General features: G+C 48.4%; 2 protein-coding genes across 5 annotated transcripts in view; one reads left to right on the top strand and one right to left on the bottom strand.

Annotated features, from left to right (window-relative positions):
- EDA (ectodysplasin A) overlaps window positions 1-841 on the top strand; it is a 379,926-nt gene extending 379,085 nt beyond the window's left edge. For all 4 annotated transcript variants that reach the window (XM_065900795.1, XM_065900796.1, XM_065900798.1 and 1 more), the window contains exon 8: window positions 590-841. In XM_065900795.1, coding sequence (XP_065756867.1) covers window positions 590-841 — 252 coding nt within the window. The remainder of the gene's footprint in view (window positions 1-589) is intronic.
- Window positions 842-5,612: 4,771 nt separating this feature from the next.
- AWAT2 (acyl-CoA wax alcohol acyltransferase 2) lies at window positions 5,613-13,540 on the bottom strand. Its single transcript, XM_065900174.1, has 6 exons — window positions 13,456-13,540; window positions 8,638-8,684; window positions 7,148-7,352; window positions 6,744-6,918; window positions 5,862-6,142; window positions 5,613-5,758 (listed from the first exon to the last, which is right to left on the bottom strand). The coding sequence occupies exons 1-6, from the start codon at window positions 13,538-13,540 to the stop codon at window positions 5,613-5,615; spliced, it is 939 nt and encodes a 312-aa protein (XP_065756246.1).
- Between the last annotated feature and the right edge of the window lie 10,408 nt (window positions 13,541-23,948).

Raw genomic sequence — 23,948 nt, forward strand, 5'->3', positions numbered from 1 at the left:
GTGAAGGATAGTTCTCCATCCCTCTGCATCTGTTTCCTCAGTCATCAGACGAGAGCGCCAAGGGGCACTGGGAGAATCAGTGAGAGAAATTCAGCCGCAGGGGAGCAGGGTGTAAACGGAGAGAACTGAAGAGATCGCACATTGTTCCTGTGCCCTCTCTGGGGAATCAGTAACCGCTAAGTTTATCTACAAATGGTCCCTGGGGCTGGAAATTGGAAATTGATTCGCCTTCGTTTGTGTCCGTAGCACTGATCCAGCACCTAATGTGTGCCGAGAACTGTGCTGGAGGGCAGGGGGCAGGGAGGGGGCGCTGGGGGAGGTAAAGGGGTGAATGAGGCATGGTTCTGGCTCTTGCAGAGTCTCCCACCCGTGTGCTGTTGAAAGAGGTTTGCTTAACCCCCTGAGCCCAACGGAGGGGAGGCAGGACAGCGAATAAGCCTGTCGCCCTGCCCGTCCTGTTGGCCGACTAGCGTGCCTTCAAGAGGTGCAGTGGCAGCTCGCGTGAGCAGGTCGCGTCTGCTGGTCACCGGGGAGGGCCCACCCTCTCCTTCTGCTCGCCCCCAATCCCTTCTCGTTGCCTCTCCCCCAGGTATACTACATCAACTTCACTGACTTTGCCAGCTATGAGGTGGTGGTAGACGAGAAGCCCTTCCTGCAGTGCACCCGCAGCATCGAGACGGGCAAAACCAACTACAACACGTGTTACACGGCGGGCGTCTGCCTTCTCAAAGCGCGGCAGAAGATCGCCGTGAAGATGGTGCACGCCGACATCTCCATCAACATGAGCAAGCACACCACCTTCTTCGGGGCCATCAGGCTGGGCGAGGCCCCTGCATCCTAGATTCCCCCCCGCTCCCCAATCCCGTTCTGCCCCTGCCCGTGCTCCTACCCCAGGTTAGGGAGCCGGGACTTCCAGAACCTAAGTGCTGCTGTGGAGTGAGGTGTGTGGGTGTAGCAGCCACAGAGAAAAATGCCCCGGTGCTATTTATTCCCTGGTGACTCCAGGATGACAAGGTCTGCTTGACTTTCCAGAATGACCTTGAGTGAACAGGACATGAAGCAGAAGCTTCCTCCTTGGCTCCGTGTTGACTGCTTTTGGCATGACTCTTCAACCTCGAGGTCCCGCGTGTCATTTTGTTGCACTAAAGTGAGGGGCTCAGGCAGCAGGCGAGAATTAGCAAAGGTACAGCCCAGACTGTGGGGCGAGCCTCTGACCCCGAAGGGCAGGGCGGGGGCGGGGCAGGAGGGGAGCATTGCAACCTAAAGAGAGGGGCAGGGAGGGAAAGGCAGGCGCTTGTGGCAGAGCCCAGGGGAGAAACCTGCCAGATGGTTTTCCCACTCTCGCTGAGCCGCGTCCCGGCAGCTGGCAGGGCTTTGGGGACAGGAGGTTTGCTTTTCCTTGGAGCAATTGCAGGGCATGGCCAGAAACCTGCCTGCATAAGAAACAGAGGCCGTGCTTGGGGCTACGTGTCTTTCACTTCGTTTACAGCTGTGCTCCAAGCTCAGAAGACTCCTTGGGTCCCCCCGCGATTGTCCCCTTCCCAGCCTGGCGAGAACCTCCGTTTTCTTCGTCCCCAGAGCCTACCTCTGTCTGAGACAGGTGCCTATCCTGGGACCTGCGTTTATGTGAGTCTGGGATACTCTTTAGATTACCTGGGCACAAAGGAAATTTTCCATTTATTAAGCAACACAAATAGTCATCTAGTCGAGTCGTGTCTGGGGGTGAGTCTAACCCAAAGCTGGGAGGGCCAGTCTTGTAGAACCTGCTACTCTTACTCCTGAAACAAGTTTCCTTCTGAGGAGAGAGGGAATAAGCTCCTTCAGGCAGCTGAAATCCACCGAGAACAAGAGGTGCTCGTTTCTCTGCTGTGCCTTCCCTTTCTAAGCAAATACACTGCTTGACCCTTCAAGGGTCAGGGCTAGAGGGGGTGAGCTACGCCACCATCGTCTGGTTGCTAGTGATAGCCTTGCCACCCCAGCTGAGGCAAACTTGAGGCATGTGTTTGGCCCCAGCTCCTATAAAGTGCCTTAGACAGTCCTCAGTTATAGCAGGATCTGATGAGAACGTCTCCTTAAAGTCTGTAAAGTGCTTTCTCTCATATCTCCTTTGATAATATTACCAATCCCATTGTTTAGACGAGGCTCAGAGAGGTTAAGTGCTTTGACCAGCTTAAGTCACAAACCTGGGGCTTTCAACCAGGTCTGATTACAAAGCTATTCTGTTCTGCCCCAGCATTGTGTTGAATTTGGAATCTAGAGAGAACCAATAAAAATGGTAATATGGAGCTCAAATCCTTGAGGGACCTAGGGAGAAACCCAAAGAGGCTAGTTTTCATTCCTTGATGGTAACGCCTCTTCTCTTGGCTGCCAGGGGCTCTGGGGCAAAAGAGTAGGCAACTTCTTTGGAAAATACCCATCAGCCTTAGAGCTCTTGTGTTCAGAAGAATCATCTTGGTACCATGTCCAAGCAGCAGGCCTCCAGTACCCACAGAATGGATGCCCCTCATGTTCTTTCATCCACCCAATAAACCAATCAACCATTGTGTATGGAGCCCCAACTGTGGGCAAGGACCTCCTCTGGTTACCCTTCAGCCAGGTTATAGGAACTAGCCACTTCCTGCAGCTACTAAGTGACTCCTTATCTCTTTCTGCCATACCACAAAGACCTCTGTACTACCAGGATCTCTCAGGGATGCAGGGAAGACCTGAGAGAGGTCTGGTTCTAAAGCCAAAAGGGTGTGAGATGAAGGAAGGAAAAGGCTTCTTAATTGTTCCCCTAAAGGAACATTCTGACATCCACCCTATTCTCCAGATATGGGGGGGATTAGAGGGGAAGTAGGATTCGCACAGAACTCCTTTATTCATTGAGACCCCTCAAAAGGAACCCTGGAGGGAGAGGGGTGATGAGGGGAGCAAGAAGTAGCCCTGTTGCTGCAAAGTTATTGAAGCAGTTTACTCTTGAGAGAATGTGGAACTAGATTCACACCTTGGAATTACGCAGATGTGGCTTCTCCAGAAGGCCAAAGCTAGCATAGAGAATGGGATGAGGGCATTTGTGAGCAAGTGGATGACAGAGGTTTGAAGGAGAATTGCATGGCGGGGGCTTTGCCAGCTGCTTCGGCTTCAACAGCCAAAGCTGACACAAAAGGCAGCTATGGAGGGCTGTTCAGCTACTGGTTCCTCAGAAAATGTTGTCTTTGCCTTATTTCCCCCTTCATCCACCCTGGGCCAAATTTCTTTTGATGAGCAGTAAAGGGCCAGGGACCCTGGAGGTGAACAAAGACTTTGAGCCACGTGTGAGTATGTGTCTTATGTAACTTGTGGTGGATGCAAATAGATTCAGAGAAACAGAGTTTGAGAGGCCCTTAGAGGGAGTCTAGCCCAACCTACGTTCTACCCCATGTTACTCATGTGGAAACTGAGGCCCAGAGATGGAAGGCGACCAGCCCGAGGTGAAGGAGCCCCAACCTCCAGGCTCAGCAGGGTGAGGGGGGAACAGTCCATGTCCCACACAGCCCCCTTATTTCTACCACCCACAGACTCGAGGCTGGAAGTTCTTGGCCCCCATCAGGAGCCCGGCCAGGTGGGGAAAGCATAGCCACAGCCTTGGTCAGAGTGCTTCCTTCCCCAGGGCACTCTCCCAGCTTCTGCCTCTGGATGGAAGGCTCCAGATGGGCCCAACACCACGGAGTCCTGAGGCCACTCTGGCGCTGCCTCAGGCGCCGTCCCTGCCTGGAGGCTTCCCTAGGCTATGTGAGCACAAAGACGGAACTGGATTTTTTTTTTTTTTTTTTTTTGTAATCCTTTTCAGGGCTCTCTCCAAGTAGAGTTGGGGTATGTCATTTCTTTAGTCAAAAAGCTTCCAGCTGGGGTGTGGGGGTGGGCTTTGTGGTGAGGATGGCCTGAAGCAGGCCCAGTGCTGCTTTGGGGGTCAGCATTCAGTGTGAGATACTGTGTATATAAACTATACATAATGTATATAAACTGGGATGTAAGTTTGTGTAAATTAATGGTTTATTCTTTGCAAATAAAGCTTTTCCCCCTTGTTCTTAAGATCAGCTTAAGCACTTCCTACCTGCTAGGTGCTGCTTCTTTTTTTTTTTTTGCTGTTGTTCTGGTGGTGGCGCTGGCGGTTGGCCGTGCCCTGTGGCTTGGGGGATCTTAGTTCCCCGACCAGGATTGAACCTGTACCCTCAGCAGGGAAAGCCCAGAATCCTAACCACTGGACCGTGAAGGAATTCCCACTAGGTGTTTCTTTGACACCACGCATGAGCTTGGGGAAGGACCGAGGCACCCATTTCAGAAGGGGCAGCAGGAAGAAGGTGGTCTGAATTTCCTGTCAGAACATCCCGCATCTTCTCTGCGCCCCAGCTCACACGCACCCATCCCCATCACCTAGGTCTCTTCCTGTAACCACATGTCTGATAGGCTAGAGGTCCTGCAAAAAGGAACATTGTCCTGAGGCAAAGACAGCAGGGAGTCACCCTCAGCTTGAGACCGTAGCATCTATAACATTCTTCAGGCCTCAGCCCAAAACAGCTTTGGTACATCCAGCCTCCAGCTCCCCATGGTGTATCGTCCCATTTTGCAGATGAGGGGACCAACATTAAAGAGTTTAAGTAGCTCCCCCAAGGTCACCCAACTAGAAAGGTTACTTAAGCTTTCAAACAACTGTTGACAAGATCCTACACTGTAAACTTTCTTTTTTAAAAAATAGATTAGGGATTTCCTTGGCAGTCCAGTGGTTTAATTCCCCATGCTTCCAATGCAGGGGGCATGGGTTCAATCCCCGGTTGGGGAACTAAGATCCCATGTGCTGCGTGGCCAAAAAATAAAATAAAAAGACAAACTTTAAAACATAAGAATAGATTAGAATGTTTTTTTAATTGGATAAACTTTCTTTTAAACATTGAGATGCCATGAAATTTAGGGCATTGCTTGCTCAGGGACGGGAAGTGGGCAAAATGGTTGGTGGAGAATAATTTTGTGTAGCTCTCCAGTTTACAAAGTTCAGTCACATTCGATATCATCATCCCACCAGCCTTTGAGGTAAGCAGGGGAGGGACTATTTGTCCCATTTTACAGATGAGGAAACAGGCTCAGAGAAGACCGATCCAAGTCACAGGGCATGAAGGTGGAGGGGCCTAAACTCAAAGCCTACTGGATCTCAAGACCGCCAGTCCTGGAGGAGCCTTGATGCCAGAAGATGGGGTTGCTTAAGAGCTGGAGAAGAAGAGACAAGTGCAGGGATACTAGGCCCTCAGAACAGGCTGGGTGGAGCCAGGCAGTATCAGAAGGTGGGCTTTTTGTTCTGTGCCTTGTTTTCCTCAGTGCTGATGCTGAGTGGGCATGTGTGAGGGAGCTTTCAGGATCCCTCTCCCCTAGGGGCTTCCCTGGCTTTGGGGACGTCTCCTTGTAACCCTGAGGAAAAGGCACAGAAGAGCTAGAAGGAGAGAAATGGAGGAAGAAGGATCCAGAAAACAGCCCAACAGGCACCCACACGCACGTACCTGTCGCAGTGAGGACTGGCCGAATCAGGACTTTGTCCTCCTATTCACCTGTTTCACTCCTTCCAACCAGGCTGAGAGTCCTCGGGGGGGACGTCTGTCAAGTTAGCACCAGCTCCTGGGTCTCTGAGAAGCCAAACTTGGTCTTGTGCTGGCCAGTTTGTGCAGGGCATCGATATAGAACACATGGTATTTTACCACCGTCTCCTTGCTCAGGTTCTCAATCTTGGGCAGTGGTAGAGGCTTCCCAACTGCCAGGGGAGACGGAGAAGGGAAAGGGAAAGCATCGGGATGGCTCACTCTTCAGAATACGCCTCAGCCCTCAAGCCCAGATTCTCCCCACGCTTCCCTGACCCCTGCGCTCATCCTGGCCAGTGACCTGCCTCTGGACATGGCCAGAGCCAAGGTCCAGCCTTGGAACCGGATCCTGTGTCCCAGATGAGGCCGCCAGCACAAGGGCCAACTCGCCAGTGGTGGTTACAGGCCGAGCGTAGGGCAGAAGGCCCCAGGAGTTCTCAAGGAAGCCGTGCCCGTAGAAAGCGCAAGGGTAGATGTATACCATACTCTGGAACCACTTTTGGAAGCGGTTAACGAAGCCCCCGGGAGTGAAAATCTGCTTTATGTAAGAGTTCTGTCTCCCCAGAGGCATAGGCAGGGATTAGAGCCACCTGCAGAACAAAAGCATGCTCTCTGATGGTCAGAAAGGTAGGGACCCTGCTGAAAGCCAGACACGCTGACCACTAGTGGTCCCTGGGTCTCCCTGTAAGCTCCTCAGCCCCTAACCCAGCTGGGCCCAGGTCCAGGCTAGGTGGGAGGGCCTCGTGGTCCACCCCAAGCTGCCTCTGGGGGCAAAGTAGCAGCAAGCTAAGGGAAGCGAGTCCCAGACCCTCCTGTAAACCCACAAGGTCTGAAACACTGGAAGCTAAGACCCAAGGGCCATTTCTTTTCGGTTTCTTCCCTTCAGCCCACACGGTAATTTTGGCTTTCTCTGAGATAGGGTTGCAGCCAGTCACCTTTCACAAAGGGACTGGTCCAGATGAGATGCTAGTCCGAGGCAGATCAGGTTCTGGTTGGCCTGCTGGCCTTTCTTCAGAAGCAGAAATGCCTCTAGAACGTGACCCAGGCTCTACTCCACCACAGAAGCGGCTTTCCCCCTCCCTCTTTATATATCATTTCCTTAAAACCCCACTTCCTCCTTCCCCTCCTCTCCCCAGTCTGGACCAGAAGTGTCCTTACCCATGCCGAAGGGCTGTGCGTACAAAGCTGGTGCGGTCCTTCAAGACCAAGGTGGTAGATCCTGGCAGGCTGTATCTGCACTCAGCCAGGCCACTGACCACCACGATCAGCGTGTTGCCTGTGCCTCTACGGGTAAGCAGGAAGTCCACGGAGGACTGGCTCACAGAGCAGGCCCCTGGTGGTCAGAAAAAAACAAAAGATCATTGGTAATCTCCCAAAACTCCTAACTTTCCTCCCTACCTCTTCAAAGGAGGGGAGAGCCTCACATAAGGCAGCTGAACCTATGGTAGCTTTTCAGACCAGAGGGAATCACAGAATTGGCCTTGTTCTCACCCATTCACCCAACACCTCTTTCTGGGGGAGCCATTTATTTCTTTGGCTTTACATCCTAGGAGCCAACTCACCTGTAGACATGACATATTCTCTGAGGAAAGGCACCCAGAAAAAGGCCTCCAGTGTGAGGATATAAGGAGTGATTACAGGAAAGATCTTGGAGAAGCCTGACTTCTCTGTGGCAAAGTGGCCAAAGCATGAGTGGGACATGAGCCCGTGAGGATGGCAGGCGAGGATGTAGTTGAGGCTAGGGGAGAGATCGTGAGTCTTCAAACGCTGTGGAGGAACGTGGGGTCAAGAGGGGTATAGCCAGGGAAGAGGACGCCTCTTCTGGCCAGAGACCTAGAAAGGAAAGGGCTGTCGTGTCTGGCTGGCCGTGCAGGTAGGGTAATACACAGCTCCGGGGAGCATCATCCCCAAGGGCCTCGATGTGAATGATGCCCCACCCTGACCCAGCCACTGCCACTGGAACCGGGGCTGGGCCTGGGGCCCAAGTGGAGATCTGCGGCTCCTCATCTTGAGTGGGAAGTAATCACAGTACTGTTTCCACAGGCACCAGTGCCTTACGCAGGTAAACCGGCAGCCACCTGAGAACACAGCCAGTGTAGCTGAGCTTAGGCCACCTCCGTTGTCTTCTTCAGAGCCAGAGTCAATGAGCTGTGAACAGTCCCTCACACTTGCCCGCCCTCTGGGGCTCTGTCCACCCCAAGGTCACACACCCCCTCAGCCAGGCTCACGCGACACTCTTACCTCCTCACCCAGCACTTGGCCTGCATGCCTGTGGCACCAACATCCCCGCTCTGGCCTTGGGAACCTGTTTTAGGTCTAGAAGGCAAGGTGTTTTCCTCCCCCACTTTGCTCGATGCAGTTAGCCCTCTCCCCCCAGGACCTGCTCCAGCACCACTCTGGGCTGCATTCAGTGGCAGGGAGCCAGCGGTGGGTCACGCTGATTTGGCCACCAAAGGTTGGGAGTCCTGGAAAGACAGAGCCAGGAATAGTCTTCCTCCAACTCACATTTCCCTCTCCACATCTCTGCAAGGCATCAGTGGAGGGAACACCAGAGAAAGAGGATACCCAACTTCAGCCAGGTTTGAGCACACGAGTTGGCAAACAAGAAACAAAGGAGAACCCACGCTGGGCTAGAATAAAGTATGGACCATGTTAAGCTCCAACAAGACAGGAACAATGTAGGTTAGAGTAGTTAGGACAGACTTCATGGAGATGAGTCACAGGGAGCCATGCTCAGGGTTCTTACTGGACTCAGTTTTTAAAACAGCTGTGAATAAGACTGTGTGAGAGAAAGTGGGTCAAAAGAAAGTTTAGAAAAGACAGAAAATACTCCTAATTGAATGTGGCAGAATAAACACACGTTTTTATCGTGACTCCTTGCTGGAGCCTCATGAAAATTACCACAAGGGTGTTTTAAAAGATAGAGATTCTGCAAGGAAAAGGAGAATCAGAGAGACGCTAACAGTGGGTGAGAGCTAGCAGCAAAATGTTTGCGTGCTGGACAGTGGACGGAAGAGGGATTAACTGAACCAGAAAGTTGAAATGTAGTTACCTGCAAGGGGTATGCGCACAAGAGCAAGCCTGTTTCCGCTGGAGAATCTAGGAAAGACGCAGAATTTGGAACCACCAGATGTCACAAAAAGCAGATGTGGGGCACAGGGCTTGATTGAAAGTCTATCAAAGAAGTAGTTAAAACCCCAGACCCCTTTCCCTCCGCTACACAGCTGGGTGATGGGAGGATAATTCTCTGAAAAAATGAACCAGAGACACTAAACTCAGATACTTACACTGGACACAGCTAAGATATTCTATATGCAGCCAAATTATTAATCAAGTATGAAGGGAGAATAAAGACAATCTCAGACATATAGTCTCAGAGAGTTTGTCTCCCACGTTCCTTTCTCAGGAAACAGCTGGAGGATGTGCTCACCATAATGAGGGAGTATAAAGCAAAACAGGATGGTATGGGATTCAGGTAAAGAAGTCCAACAAAAGATGGAAGTGAGCAGGGCCAGGACTAAGGTGAGGAGAGCAAGGCGCCTAGGGCACAAAATTCAAGGAGACATTCACTCTCAGGGTCGGGCAAGTACTGATCCAACACTTGTACAACCCTGAGAATGAATACCTTCTTAGATTGTGTACCCAAGGTGCCTCACGGGCCCTGGAGGTGATAGCGGTGCATGAGACCGGACTGTAACAGGAGGATGCTGGCCTCCAGCAGCGAGGTCCTCAAGGAAATTTTTAAAATGGTGGGGGTGGAAGAGACGAGACTTCTAGATTCCTGATGTGTTTGTGGAGAGTTTGGGTATGAATTAGTGACAACTGATAGATATCTAAGAGATAACTAAAGAAATTTAAAATGAAGCAATTATCCCAATCAAAAAATGTACAGAAGACCTAAAGAGACATTTCTCCAAAGAAGACATACAGATGGCCCAAAAGCACATGAAAAGATGCTCAAGTCCGCTAATTATTAGAGAAATGCAAATCAAAGCTACAATGAGGTATCACCTCCCACCACTCAGAAGGGCCATCATCAAAATATATACAAACAATAAATGCTGGAGAGGGTGTGGAGAAAATGAACCCCCCTACACTGCTGGTGGGAAAGTAAATTCGTACAACCACTATGTACCAATCTACAGTACAGAGACTGTACAGTACAGTACATAGGACAGTATGGAGAACAGTATGGAGACTACTTAAAAAACTAAAAATAGAACTGCCATTTGATCCAGCAATCCTACTCCTGGGCATATATGCAGAGAAAAACATGGTCTGAAAGGATACATGCACCCCAATGTTCATTGCAGCTCTATTTACAATAGCCAAGACATGGAAGCAACCTAGATGTCCATCGACAGAGGAATGGATAAAGAAGACGTGTAGTACATATGTACAATGGAATATTACTCAGCCATAAAAAGGAACAGAGTTGGGACTTGACTTTTTCAAGAAATAAAGGGACGCATGGGTTTGTTCCATGTATCTTTCAGGTTTTGCTTGAACCCAGACAGAGTTGGGGACATCTTGGGAGGCAGTGTGGCCTCAGGAGGGGTGCCCTGTGGTGACACAAATCCTGGATCTGCCCCTTAGCATGAGTGTGACCACAGACAAGCCGTTGAGCTTCACCAGCCAAGTGGGGACAAGCTTCCACCTTACCTTTCTCACAGACTACGTGCGAGGGTCTTCTCTCAAGGCCATTAGGGTCCAAATGGATACGATTCCACTGCAGACTCGTAGGGTGAAGAGCTGGGAAGGCTCTGAGGGACAAACCCTGCAACTGTCACCTCCTGGGAGCCCAGGCCCAGCGCTCTTCTGCCTGCTCCAGGTTACCTCTCCATACAGCCCAAAGTCAAGCTCTATTGAAGAGGCCTCGGGGACACTTCTCCGTCCTCACCCCTCTTTCAGCCACTCTCCTTCTCTGCTCCATCTGCCCCTCGTCCAACTCACACATAGACCTGAACTCTCAGTCTCGCCTCCTCTCTTTCTCTCTCCCACATCTTCTGATCATCAAGTCCTTCTAATTCTACTCCAATTTCTTGAATCTCTGCTCTTCTCCCCTTCACAATTACTTCTGAGCTGGCTGAAATCACCACAATCTCTGACCTGAACTAGAGCGACAGCCTCATCCTATAATCAGTTTGTGGGACGAGGGGAAGATGGCGGAAGAGTAAGGAGATCACCTTCCTCCCCACAAATACATCAGAAATACATCTACATGTGGAAGAGCTCCTACAGAACACCCACTGCTGGCAGAAGACCTCAGACCGCGCAAAAGGCAAGAAACTCCCCACGTACCTGGGTAGGGCAAAAGAAAAAAGAATAGACAGAGACAAAAGAAGAGGGACGGGACCTGCACCAGTGGGAGGGAGCTGTGAAGGAGGAAAGGTTTCCACACACTAGGAAGCCCCTTTGCGGGCGGAGACTGAGGGTGGCGGAGGGGGAAAAGTTCGGGGCCGCGGAGGAGAGCACAACAACAGGGGTGCAGAGGCCAAAGCAGAGAGCATAGATGCTGGCTATGGTACTGTAGGTGCTGAAGCAAACCGTCCTTATGGGAGGGGGGGCCTGGAACAAAATTCTCTCTCTCTCTTTTTTTTTTTTTTTGGTATGCGGGCCTCTGACTGTTGTGGCTTACTCCCGTTGCGGAGCACAGGCTCCGGACGCGCAGGCTCAGCGGCCATGGCTCACGGGCCCAGCCGCTCCACGGCATGTGGGATCTTCCCGGACCGGGGCACGAACCCGTGTCCCTTGCATCGGCAGGCGGACTCTCAACCACTGCGCCACCAGGGAAGCCCAAGACTGTGTTTTTAACATCCATATTTTTCTGCCCCTTGGCTATATGTGTATGTGCATGCACACGCATGCGTGTGGTGAAATATATATATTTTTATATCCATAATCTCTGGCTACATACACACAAACTATTAACAGTGGTTACCTCTGAGGAGCAACATTCTGGACAAGACTGAGGAAGGGGAACTACCCGTCTAAAGGCTCCAGGCCCCGACATGGGCCTGGCCTGGGCTGGCCGTCCATAATGGTCATACTTCTCCCTCAACGCAGTGTCAGCTCCTAGGCCTTGGGGACTCTTCTCTCTCATGGGAACATGGTGACAGTGAGGGGAGGCAGTGGTAATGAGGCAAGTCTGTGGAGATAGGACAAGAGCTCAAGAAAGGGAACTCAGCTCTCACTGAGGAGAGGGCCCCAAGGCCTGGGCTGCATGGAGGGAGAGAGCAGAGGCCCGGCTGGGGCCCTGGTCCTCAGCAAGAGGCCATTCGGAGCTGACCTTTTTCCCCTTTCAGTCGAGAATGTTTACATACGCAGAAGGCCTGGCTTCCTCCTTCCTCTCTGGCCTAACATGTACTCTACGGCCACGTCCACACCCAGCCTCCCAGTCAGCAGTAAGTAAGGAGATGCAGGAGCTAGGGACAGGAGCTCATAGGCCAGAATCAGGCGCCTTGTGGATTCAGCTCCCAGGCCAGCTCTTCCACTTGCTAACTCTGCAGTCGTGGATGGCCCACTTGTACTGCATGTACCTCAACTTCCTCATCTGTACAATGGAGATGATCAGGCATGTCAGGTGCTTAGAAGAGTATCTGGCATGAAAAACAAAAGTGCAGTAGATGTTAGTTAATACTATATGAGTGCAAGCTATCATTATGTGTGTGTGTAGCTATCAGTGTGTATTATTATGCATAGCAATAGCTTCTACCTCATAAGGTTGGCAGCAGGCTAAAATGAAACCATAGGTATGCAAATGCCTGGCACAAAGTAAGTAGCTGGTACATATGAATTCCTTTCTCCTGGTCTCTTCCAGCTCTGATTGCCCATAATTCCTAGGTTAACACTGATCTTTTTAGCATTCAGGTATCCTGATACCCACCCCAGGCAGGCATCTGAGCCCCCCAATCCCTGTTCTCCAGCTCACTCTCCCTATTGACTGGTAAGTCTCAGGCTCCCAGGGCCCACCTGCATTCTTCCTTCCCAGATATCTTCCAAGGTCATTTAGGTCATGACCCTGTCTCCAGACAAGTACTCCCCTAAACCACTTAAAAAATGAGAATTTTGGGCTTCCCTGGTGGCGCAGCGGTTGAGAGTCCGCCTGCTGATGCAGGGGACACGGGTTCGTGCCCCGGTCCAGGAAGATCCCACATGCCGCAGAGCAGCTAGGCCCGTGAGCCATGGCCGCTGAGCCTGCGCGTCCGGAGCCTGTGCTCCACAACGGGAGAGGCCACAACAGTCAGAGGCCTGCATACCAAAAAAAAAAAAAAAAAGAGAGAGAGAGAATTTTGTTCCAGGCCCCCCCTCCCATAGGGATGGTTTGCTTCAGCACCTACAGTACCATAGCCAGCATCTAAAGAACTTTCACAAAATATTTGTGGTGTGGATAGAAGGGGAAAACGGATGGATAAATGGATGAATTCTTTTGGACAAGAGGTTTTCAGAGCTCCCTCTGCCACCAGGACAACTGTCTCACACCGATGGTCTGCTCAGGTCCCCAGGGTTGCAGCTAAGCCCATTTCCTTGGCAAGCCTCAGTGGACCTGCTCCCCATCTCCCCCAGACATGCCTTCCAGGCCCCACTGACAACCCAGGAGGGCTCACTACACACACCGGCCACAGGGCTGGCTCTCACACACGTGCACACACATTCCTGCACAGGCAGGCACCCATACCCATGTGCGCACTCACAGATTCCACGTGGACCATGCCCAAGCGCGTCAGGCTAGAGGCCCCGGGTGGCCAACTGTCCTGCTTTGCCTGAGATAACCCAGATTTCAGCATCGAGAGTCCCGCTAAACCCTATGAGCCCTCAGTCCCAGGCAAACCAGGACTTTTGGTCACCCTGCCAAAGGCCGAAGACTCACCAATAACCAAGGCGCTGAGGGCCCACTGGAAAAGAGCAAAGACCTCCAAGGCGGTCTTGAGGTCCTTCTTGGAGGGCAAGAGCATTATGGCCAGGGTCCCAGTGGCTCCTGGTAAGTGCAGTTGGGCTGGCCAGTCCCACCTGCTCAGGGGCTGGTGGGGTTTCCTCCCTTTGTGCTTTCTTCTTCAGCCCCTGCCTACTCTCCACCCCTGTCTAGTCTCCACCCCCTGCCTAGTCTCCACCCCCTAACCTGCCCTCCCCCCACCACAGGACCACAGGACTACATGCTGCGGCTGCTTGTCCAGTTCCTTCCAACCGTCTACCCACCTGCACTTTACCCATTTGGGCATGGCCCGGGCTATGATTGTGACACCCTCTTGCACACTTATGCAGAGAAGTGTAGCTGGAGCTCTGGTGTGGGAAGTGAGTGGAGATGAGGATGGGGCTGTTGTGAGGCCTCCAGAGCCAGTGTGGATGGGGGGAGAGGGGGCAGGGAGGAGCCCAGGGCACACGTGGCACCCCGAGTCTACATTTCGGTTTATGAGGCCCAGCTGTCTATGGTCTTTCGGTGACAACGTGATTGGGGAGGAGGACGTCACAGGTGGGGTGTGCCTGGCAGGTGCAGAGGAGCAGAAGCCTGGAGCTGAGTGAGTGAAAGGAGCTGAGGAGGTGACGTCAGAGAGCTTGACAGGGCCAGAGGGTGTAAGGCCTTGGCCTTCTCCTCTGACTGAAATGGGGTGTCAGTGTGGGGTTTTGAGCAGAAAAAGGAAAGGATTGCCTTCCGGTTTTAAAGGGCCAGGGAAGAAGGAGCCTTTTGAGGGAGGATGGCAATAATCCATGCAGATATGACGGTGGCTCAGGGCAGACTGGCGGGAGTCAGGATGGTGGGAAACGTTTGGATTCTGGGTGTCTCGTCCGATGCAGAGGCCCCACGTAAGCACTGTCCTCTCTGAGGCTCAGAAGCCTCTACAGGGGAGCCTCGCTGGTGAGCAACCCCCATGCGCTCCGCCTTGGCCTGCAAACCTTCCTTGCTTTCAGTTTCGTCCCATCCAGTCCTTCAGGAAATGTGTGGAGGGTGTTGAATGGTGGTGAAGGGGCTGCTGGGAAGGGAAGCTGAAAAGGGCAACGGAGACAATCTCTGAGTCAGGACACGGGGATGAGGAGTTTGGGCTTAATCCTGGGGACCCGGACGAGGTGCCATCAGCTTCTGACCAGGGATGGTGACTTGTGCCAAATGCCACAGAAGGACGACTGTCAGGCCCAGGGTGACTGTCAGGGTCCAGGGACCTAGCTGCCCCCATGATAGACACGCAGGCTCATCCCCCTCCTCCTAATACCTACTTGCAGGCCCAGTTCTGCAGCCACATAATGTAAGTGCATGGGCTCATGGGGACTTTCCCCAGCGCTGCAAGGCCTGCTGGCCCACATCTCTCGCCCTGCTAGACTGACTTCATTGTTTGGGGTAAGGGCAGCCCACTCCTTAGCCCGCCTCCTGTTGGGGAAACTTCCTGAGACTATCCCCCATCGGGGAACAAAGCTCCATAAACACTGAACACAGACGAGAAGCCAGGGACAGAAACAGCTCTGGCAGGTAAGAAACAGTCCCCCTAGGAGTTTGGGATTAACATATACACACTACTATATATAAAATAGATAACTAATAAGGACCTACTCTATAGCACAGGGAACTCTACTCAATATCTTGTAACAACCTATAATGGAAAAGAATCTGAAAAAGGATATATATATGCATATATATATATGTATATACATGTAATATATGTATCTATATATACCCACATATAACCAAATCACTTTGCTGTACACCTGAAACTAACACAACATTGTAAATCAACTATACTTCAATAAAAAAATTTTAAATTAAAATTAAGAAAAAGAGAACAGAAACAGTCCTGCCTGGGCCTCTGGTGTGGAGGGGGTGGGGGATAGGAGTCACTGGTAACAGCCAAGGTTCTGACTCGGTCTCTGGGTGGATAGCAGGGAAGGAAATGCAAGAGGACGAGACTTCTTGCAAGGCTGACAGAGCAAATTAGAAGCTTAGCTCGGGCCACCATCTGTGAGAGGTGCCTGTGGGGCAAGCAGGCCCTGTGACGTCACATGAAGCTGGCTGCCTGTTTCTAAAGTGTGTTCTGCTGACCCTGGGCTTCCAGAGACCTGCTGCCGGGGCAACTGCAGCGGGGGCTGAGCAAAGGGCTCTGGAGTTGCCAGCTCCCGCTTGAAAGAGAGCACCAGCTCTCTTTTACTCTGCTTCCAATTGGAATTCCAGGAAAGATTCTACTGGACAAAAGGATGGGGGTGGGGGCGGGGAAGGAGAAGCCTCCGCGAGGCCCTGGGGAGCCTAGCAGGGAAAAGATCTGCACTTCCCTGCCAAGGAGAAGCTGCCTCCGTCTGGCCCAGGTGGGCTGTGGGCCAAATGCACGGGGCCCAGGGACACGTCCAGGGGCAGAGCCAAGGCAGCAAGTGGAGACTGCAGCCAGCCCGAAAAGAGAGGACGCTCTGCCCGCCACAGAGGAAGAATGCCTGGCCGCTGAGTGTCTCCACAGAGCTGGCCCTGAGGGGGATCCTCATTCATACTCAGCCCAGCCCTGAGGACTTGGGTTTTGTTATTCTTGCCTCTTCATGCATCTGTCCATCCACTGACCTTGACTCCTCCACCTCCCACCCTGGTCTGGGAGCTCTCAGGGGCAGAAACTGGGTGGTACTGGGTCTTACTCTTCTCACGTGCTCAGCCCCTAACACAGGCTACATGGCAGGCACGCACTGGTGTTCATTATAAAAATGCCTGAGTGGGTGGAGGCCTGACCCATTTGCCTGGCACTGGGCAAATCTCTGGGGTTTGTCTTCCTCAAATGTAAATAGGAGATGAATACCCCCTCTCGGACTTGTGAGAATCCACATAAGGAACAGATGGTCAGTCACTTTGTGAGCTGTGAAATGGTGTCCACATGTAGGTTGCTGCTGTCACTGTCCTTAAGAGGAGGGATGGGCACTGAAGAAAGAAAGCCCAGAGTCTGGGCCTGCCCTGGGATGCGTTTCCCTCCAAGCAGTGTTACCTTGGCAAATGAGTGTCAAAAACGTAAGAGCAGAATCAATGACAGCAAGAGTGTTTGGAATATTATAGAAACTCTGACTTCCCATCTGCACAGAGAAAGCCGTGTGCCCAGCTGATGCATCTGCATGCATCCCACCATCCTAACACCAAAGAGAAAAATGGTGAAGGCTCTTTGGGGACTTCTTGTTCTTAGTCTTATCCTCCTCCATCATCTCCCCACCCCATCCTTTTAAAATCCCTAGAGATTCTGAGGCTCAGAGACTGTCAGAGCTGGAAGGACTCTCCAAGGTTTCTAATCCCAAGTTACTCACGGAGGGCTCCTCATGGCTGTCATCGAGTGCCCTGCCAGTGAAATCCTTCTTCCTGCTCTCAGACCGAGGCACAGCTCTCCACTGGTCCTACTCTGCTCCCCTGGAAACAGACAAAAAAAACAAAGCTAGTCCTTCCCTAACATAGCAGTTTTTACCCCACCCTCATAGGGTTCCCAGATAGAATACAGGATGCCAGTTAAATCTGAATTTCACATAAACAACGAATAATGTTTTAGTATAAATATGTCCCAAATATTGCATGGGACATACTTATACTAAAACATTCACTGTTCACCTGAAATTCAAATTTAATGGAGTCTTGTGTCTTTATTTGCTAAACTTGGTAACCCTCAGTCCCAGGATCATGTGGTCAGCAGTTGACTTTTTCTGCCACATCCAGAGAGCAGACCCCACTCAGTGACCTAGGGAGGCCCGTGGGTCACCTCCAATTTCTCAGCTGACCCAGAGATCATGGTAGCTCCCATCTTCTGCACTTAATGGTTTAGTCAAATTCTTTCAAAGTTGTCCTCACTATGCTAGGGGGTTTTTCCTGCACACTTCACACCCACACCCATCCCATCCAACTCTTCTGCTTGTTGGGCAGGGCTTTCTGGTTCAAGTTCCAGTCTCCCTTTCTCACAGCTGGCAAACTAAGAATGATCAGGAGGTGGAGGCTGACCGAGAAACCAAAACAGGCCATTAGGGATGGGGGCAGGAAAGGCCAAGACTGACTCAGCTGGAAGGTGCCAGAGGACTGGAGATGGCTGCTCTCCTCTGCCCTGGTGGGCAACAGGGACCTTTTCTATTTCCAAAGGGACCCCAGGATTTGGGGGGCTCACATGGCCATCTCTCCCAGAAGACTAACCCTTACATCTAACCTCATGCTACTGGTGACAGTAACGAGTCTCACACTCTCCTACATGAACGCATGTGATCCCTTAGCAGACGGGGAAGGAGAAGCTACACTGAGTATATAGACCATTGATAAGGAGGAAAAAAGGAAGAAACAGGGCTGGGACCCTAGTCAAGAGCAAGATTGTTCCAAAGCTCAGCTTTAACTTTGCATGCCATTCTGCAGTTCCTTGTTTTTTGTTTTGTTTCATTATTTTAGGTACAGTTCTTATTTTATTGCAAGGCACACAATCATATATACAATGCATAATTATCACCTTCTAAGTACAAGATATAAAGAATATACATTAAAGACTATGTGGATATGCTTCTGTTTCAAAGAAAACTGCCTTAGGGCAAGCAGGTTCATGCCCTTTTGGGAACAGATTTTCATATTCATGCTGAATCTTCCAGACAGCTCTTGCTTAGAAAATAAATCTCACTGAGTGGACATACAATCTTGTCACAGTTTTCTCCTTAAGAAGCTCTAATTTAAAGCCAGCCAATGTATTCCTGTTATCCCAGTTATTCTTCTTATGTCCCAGTACTAGATAAAACACCTATAAATTGCCCGATAACAGTTATACAGATTTAAGAACTTTATTTCTCAGTAAGGCATCACAGAATGAAACCATTTTCTTAAGACTTATGTGAATTTTCCTTGATTTTTTCAAAACTATCTTTCCAAACTATGTTTCCTTTTTAGTATTAAGTCTGGAGTTTTGACTTAAACTCTACATAGGGGATACATCCAGATTCATAAGAGTAAAACAAGACGCTAACAGTGGTTCTACTCTTCTTCCAGTCAGAATTACGGTTTTTCATCCTCATTGCCGCCTTCTGCACAGTTTTATTTCTCTGCAATTTTCTGACCCCTCACTAGGTCCTGTCTTCCAGTTCTTGCCAGGGACGGGAGAAGGGACTCATGAAGGAAGCTGAATTCAAGGTTAGATATGTGCAGTTCTGGTCCCAAAGAGATACAGTGGACAGTACACTCCTTGCTGTGATTGGAGAACAGGAACATGACGAGATGGGACACAGACACACACTCTCACACACTGTGCATGCACACAGTATCCACACATGCACACACACACAATGTACACGCACACATACACTCAACTCTCACACACACGCATACACACCTTTGACAAAGAAACATATTTGTGTAAGAGATATTTTTCCTAACATACATGATTCACTTTAACATCCTTTAAAGTACTGCCCTAAAATGACCCTAAAATTACATACCCGTCCTCTCGTCGTCTGCTTTGGGGACTCTGGTGCTTCCAACAATGGAGAAGCTTTGGAACACCGTGACCTCACGGGCACTGAGAGCTGTTTCTCTCTCTCCTGGGGCTGCAAACTTAGCCACAAAGAGATGCAGGACGCTCAGGTTAATCTTTAGACTGCAATAATGGCAAGATGCTATGAGGGCATGTGGAGTGTGAATTTAAAGAGATTGTCATATTTCCCACATCAGCAGGGTTTGTTCCTGGAACCCTCCATTTAAATATCCCTCCCGTATGATGGCCCAAATTTTTAACCATAGGGTGAATGTCAACCAGTATTTAAGCCATGCCTATTTACTTTTAGTTATAAGAATACAAGGACACCTAAGAAAATCAATGAAATGTAAGAAATGCTCAAAAGAGCGCTTCATTTTCATCAGGGAAAACCTTGCCCCACTGCCTTCACTCAGCTGTGCTAGGTGCCATGAAAATCTGCAAAGTAGACAAACATCATCACAGTAAAATTCTGAAACCACGTACAAACTCTTCCATGCAAGGTATGTTTCCAAAAGGAAAGAATACACACACAAGAGAGAAAGTACTCGGTAAACAGAACCTATCGATGTAGTGATGGCGGTAGTTATATAGTCTATACATTTGATTTTCCTATAAGTTCCAGAGGATGCTGCCCTAATAACATACGAACTTAAAGAAGAGATGGGTGTTATTTCTAAATTAGCCCTTTCTTCTGCCCAGGCAAATTACAGAAAAAGCCATTACCTTGAAACCATACGTTTCTGCAGTTCCTTGTTTTTTGACTGTCTTCCCCTACTTGGCTATAAGCTCCTTGAGGTTAGGGATCTTTGTCTACTGTGTTCATGGTTATATCCACAGTGCCTAGCACAGTGCCTGGCATCTCGTAGGACTGATAAATGGTGGCTGACCGAATGAGAAAAGCAGTTCAAGCATAGGAGTACAGTCAAGGACAAGGCTGGGGTCAGTATAGAAACCCAGCATGAACAGAGCATGAAACTCTTATGACCTTAGAGCCTGAAGGGACAGGTGGGAGGGTGAGGAAAGAACAAATCCTCAGAAAGATACCCAAAATACCTTCAGTGAGGTTGGCTTACTGTTGCTCAATCTCCCAGCCTCCTTACTCACACTCCAACACCTACACCCCAGCGATATAATCCTGCATCTCCGAGTGCTGGGGAGTGATTCTCCAGATGCATAGGAGCTGTGAGCATCTGTAGCATCCAGGATGAGATGATTTCCTCACATCTTCTCTCTTTACACCAAAATACCATTGTATGCTGTTGTTTCTAATTAGGAAAACTTGAATATAATGGCTTGTGTTTGACAATTTCTCAGCAGCCCTTGAGCTCACTGGAAATCTCCCTCTGATGTGAGCTAGGAACCCAGTCCAGACAGACACTTAAGGACCAATAAACTCTGAACTAATGAGTATGCTGATTACCATGGAAACTGCTGTCTCTGCTGGCCTATGAAGGGGAGGAGGACTGGCGGTGATGAAATGAAATGGGTAGGATGTGTGAGAATGGAGTGGGGGCAGGAGATGGGAGGTAGGGACTGGGGTAAGGTAGAGGAAAGGAACTTCCATTTATTACTGTCTTCCTCGGTGCCGGACACTGAACTGGGTGCCTGACATACATTTGATCATCACAGCCCCCTGCAAGAGAGGCATTAATTCTTTTCCCCTCCCACCTCACCAACTGGCAAAGCATATGCTGTTGATCAACAAGATAACCTATCACCATTCCCACTGCTTCTTATTGGAAAAGATAACCTTGAACTCCCTGCCAACTAATCCTTATCAAAAACTCAGCTGTGGACGTTACTGAGCTCTGCCCACCAGAGCAACAGCCAGCTCTACCCACCACCATTCTCCCCCATCAGGAAACTTGCACAAGCCTCTTAGATAGCCTCATCCACCAGAGGGCAGACAGCAGAAGCAAGAAGAACTACAATCTGGCAGCCTGTGGAACAAAAACCACATTCACAGAAAGATAGACAAGATGAAAAGGCAGAGAGCTATGTACCATATGAAGGAACAAGAGAAAACCCCAGAAAAACAACTAAATGAAGTGGAAATAGGCAGCCTTCCAGGAAAGGAATTCAGAATAATGATAGTGAAGATTATCCAGGACCTCAGAAAAAGAATAGAGGCAAAGATCGAGAAGATGCAAGAAATGTTTAACAGAGACCTAGAAAAATTAAAGAACAAACAAGTAGAGATGAACAATACAATAACTGAAATGAAAACTACACTAGAAGGAATAAATAGCAGAATAACTGATGCAGAAGAACGGATAAGTGACCTGGAAAACAGAGAGATGGAATTCACTGCTACAGAACAGAATAAAGAAAAAAGAATGAAAAGAAATGAAGACAGCCTAAGAGACCTCTAGGACAACATTAAGCACAATAATGTTCACATTATGCTGTGAACAGGGGTCCCAGAAGGAAAAGAGAGAAAGGACCGAAGAAAATATTTGAAGAGATTATACTTGAAAACTTCCTTAACATGGGAAAGGAAATAGCCACCCAAGTCCAGGAAGTGCAGAGACTCCCATACAGGATAAACCCAAGGAGAAACATGCGAGACACATAGTAATCAACTTGGCAAAAATTAAAGACAAAGAAAAATTATTGAAAGCAGCAGGGGAAAAACGACAAATAACGTACAAAGGAACTCCCATAAGGTTAACAGCTGATTTCTCAGCAGAAACTCTATAAGCAAGAAGGGAGTGGCATGACATATTTAAAGTGATGAAAGGGAAGAAACAACAACCAAGATTATTCTACCCAGCAAGGATCTCATTCAGGTTCGATGGAGAAATCGATTAGCCCCACAACTATTAAGGAAAACAAGTTTGTAATTTTAATGCTCCCCCAACAGCAATCTTTTGGCCCAGATGTTTTCACAGAAGAATCCCACCAAACACTGAAAGAATTAACACTGTTACATAATCTCTTCTAGAAAAACTGTTACATAATCTCTTCTAGAAAAAAACTCATTTTATGAAGCTAGTATTACCCTAATATCAAAACCAAACAAAACAGTACTGAAAGAGAAACCTACAGGCAAATATCTCTCATGAAGGTAGATTTTTAAATCCCTAATAAAATATTAGCAAATAGAATTGAGCAATGTATATAAAGAATTGTAAACCATGACCAAATGGGGTTAATTTCAGGGATGCAAGACTGGTTCAATACTTGACAGTACATCGACATAAGCCACCATATTAATAAGCTAAAGAAGAAAAATCACACAAACAATTCAATTGATACAGAAAAATATATTTGACAAAATACAATACCCATTCATATTACAAAAACAGTCTCAGAAAAATAGAGAGGGGAATTTCCTCAACTTGATAAAGATCATCTACCAAAAAAACCCATAAAAACCCTGCAGCTAATTCATACTTAATGTTGAAAGATGAAATGCTTTCCCCCAAGACCCAGAACAAAGCGAGCCTGCCCGCCCTCACCACTCTTATTCAATATAGTGCTAGAAGTTATAATCAGTGCAATAAGGCAAAAAAGGGAAATGAAAGGATACAGACTGGAAATATGAAATAAAACTGTCCCTATTCACGGGCCAACATGATTCTCTACATAGAAAATTCCAACGAATCTACCAAAAAGAAATAAAATATAAAACACCTAGAAATAGTAAGTCAGTTGAACAAGGTCATAGAATACAAGATGAACATACAAAAGTCAACTGTATTTCTGTATGCTAGCGATGCACATGTGAACACCAAAATTAAAAATACAATACCATTTACAATCACTCAAAGAATGAAATGCTTAAATGTAAATCTAGCAAAATATGTGTAGGACATATATGCTGAAAATTATAAAACATTCATGAAAAAATCAATGAAAATTTAAATAAATGGAGATACATACCCAGGTGTTCATGGATTGGAAAACTCAACGTAGTAAAGATGTCAATTCTCCTCAAATTAATATATGGCTCTAACACAATCCCTATGAAAATCCCAGAAAGATTTTTTTGTAGATATAGTCAAGATTATTCTAAAATTTATATGGAAGGACAAAGAACTAGAATAGCTAAAACAATTTTGAAAAAAGAATAAAATTGAAGGAAAGGGTCTACCTATATTCAAGATTTATTCCATCGTAATCAAGACTATGGTGTTGGAGGAGGGATAGACACATTGGTCAACGGAAAAGAATAGAGAATCCAGAAATAGACATACACAAATATGCCTAGCTGATTTTTGACAAAGATGCGAAACCAATTCAATGGAGGAAGCATAGCATTTCCAGCAAATGATGCTGGAGGAATTGGACCACCACAGGCAAAAGAACCTTGGCTTAAGCCTCAAACTTTACGTGAAAATCGACACAAAACAGATCACAGATTTCAACTTAAAACCCAAAACTATAAAACTTTTAGTAAAAAAAGCAAAAGGACAAATTCTTTGGTATCTAGAGTTAGACAAAGAGTTCTTGACACCAAAACCATGACTTAGAGAGGAAAAAATTGATAAATTGGACTTCATCGAAATTTAAAACTTTTGCTCTGAGAGACACCAAGACATGAAAAGACAAGTTACAATGTGGGAGAAAATACTTGCAAAGCACATATCCAACAAGGAACAAGTATCTAGAATATAGAAAGAAGTCTCAAAACTCAGTGGTAAAAAACAGTCCAGTTATAAAATGGGCAAATGACATAAAGATTTTACCCAAGAGGATACAGCACAGATGGCAAATGGGCACATGAAAAGATGAACATGATTAGCCACCAGGGAAACACAAATTAAAACCACAGTGAGATGTCACTACACATCTATCAGAATGACTAAAAATAAAAAATTATGACAACACCAAATGCTGGTGAGGATGCAGAGAAACTGGATTCCGCATACACTGCTGGTGAGAATGCACAATGGTACAACCACTCTGGAAAATAGCTTCTTAAAAA

This window comes from Phocoena phocoena, chromosome X, assembly GCF_963924675.1.
Source record: "Phocoena phocoena chromosome X, mPhoPho1.1, whole genome shotgun sequence".
NCBI lineage: Eukaryota > Metazoa > Chordata > Mammalia > Artiodactyla > Phocoenidae > Phocoena > Phocoena phocoena.

Bases quoted from the DNA above. Each gene is read 5' to 3' on its own strand.
- AWAT2 (XM_065900174.1), bottom strand. From the start codon at position 13,540: ATGCTCTTGCCCTCCAAGAAGGACCTCAAGACCGCCTTGGAGGTCTTT. The intron at 7,353-8,637 runs GTAACTACATTT...GTTCCTCCACAG, and splicing joins TGTGCGCATACCCCTTGCAG to CGTTTGAAGACTCACGATCT. The intron at 6,143-6,743 runs GTAAGGACACTT...GCCTCTGGGGAG, and splicing joins CGCACAGCCCTTCGGCATGG to ACAGAACTCTTACATAAAGC.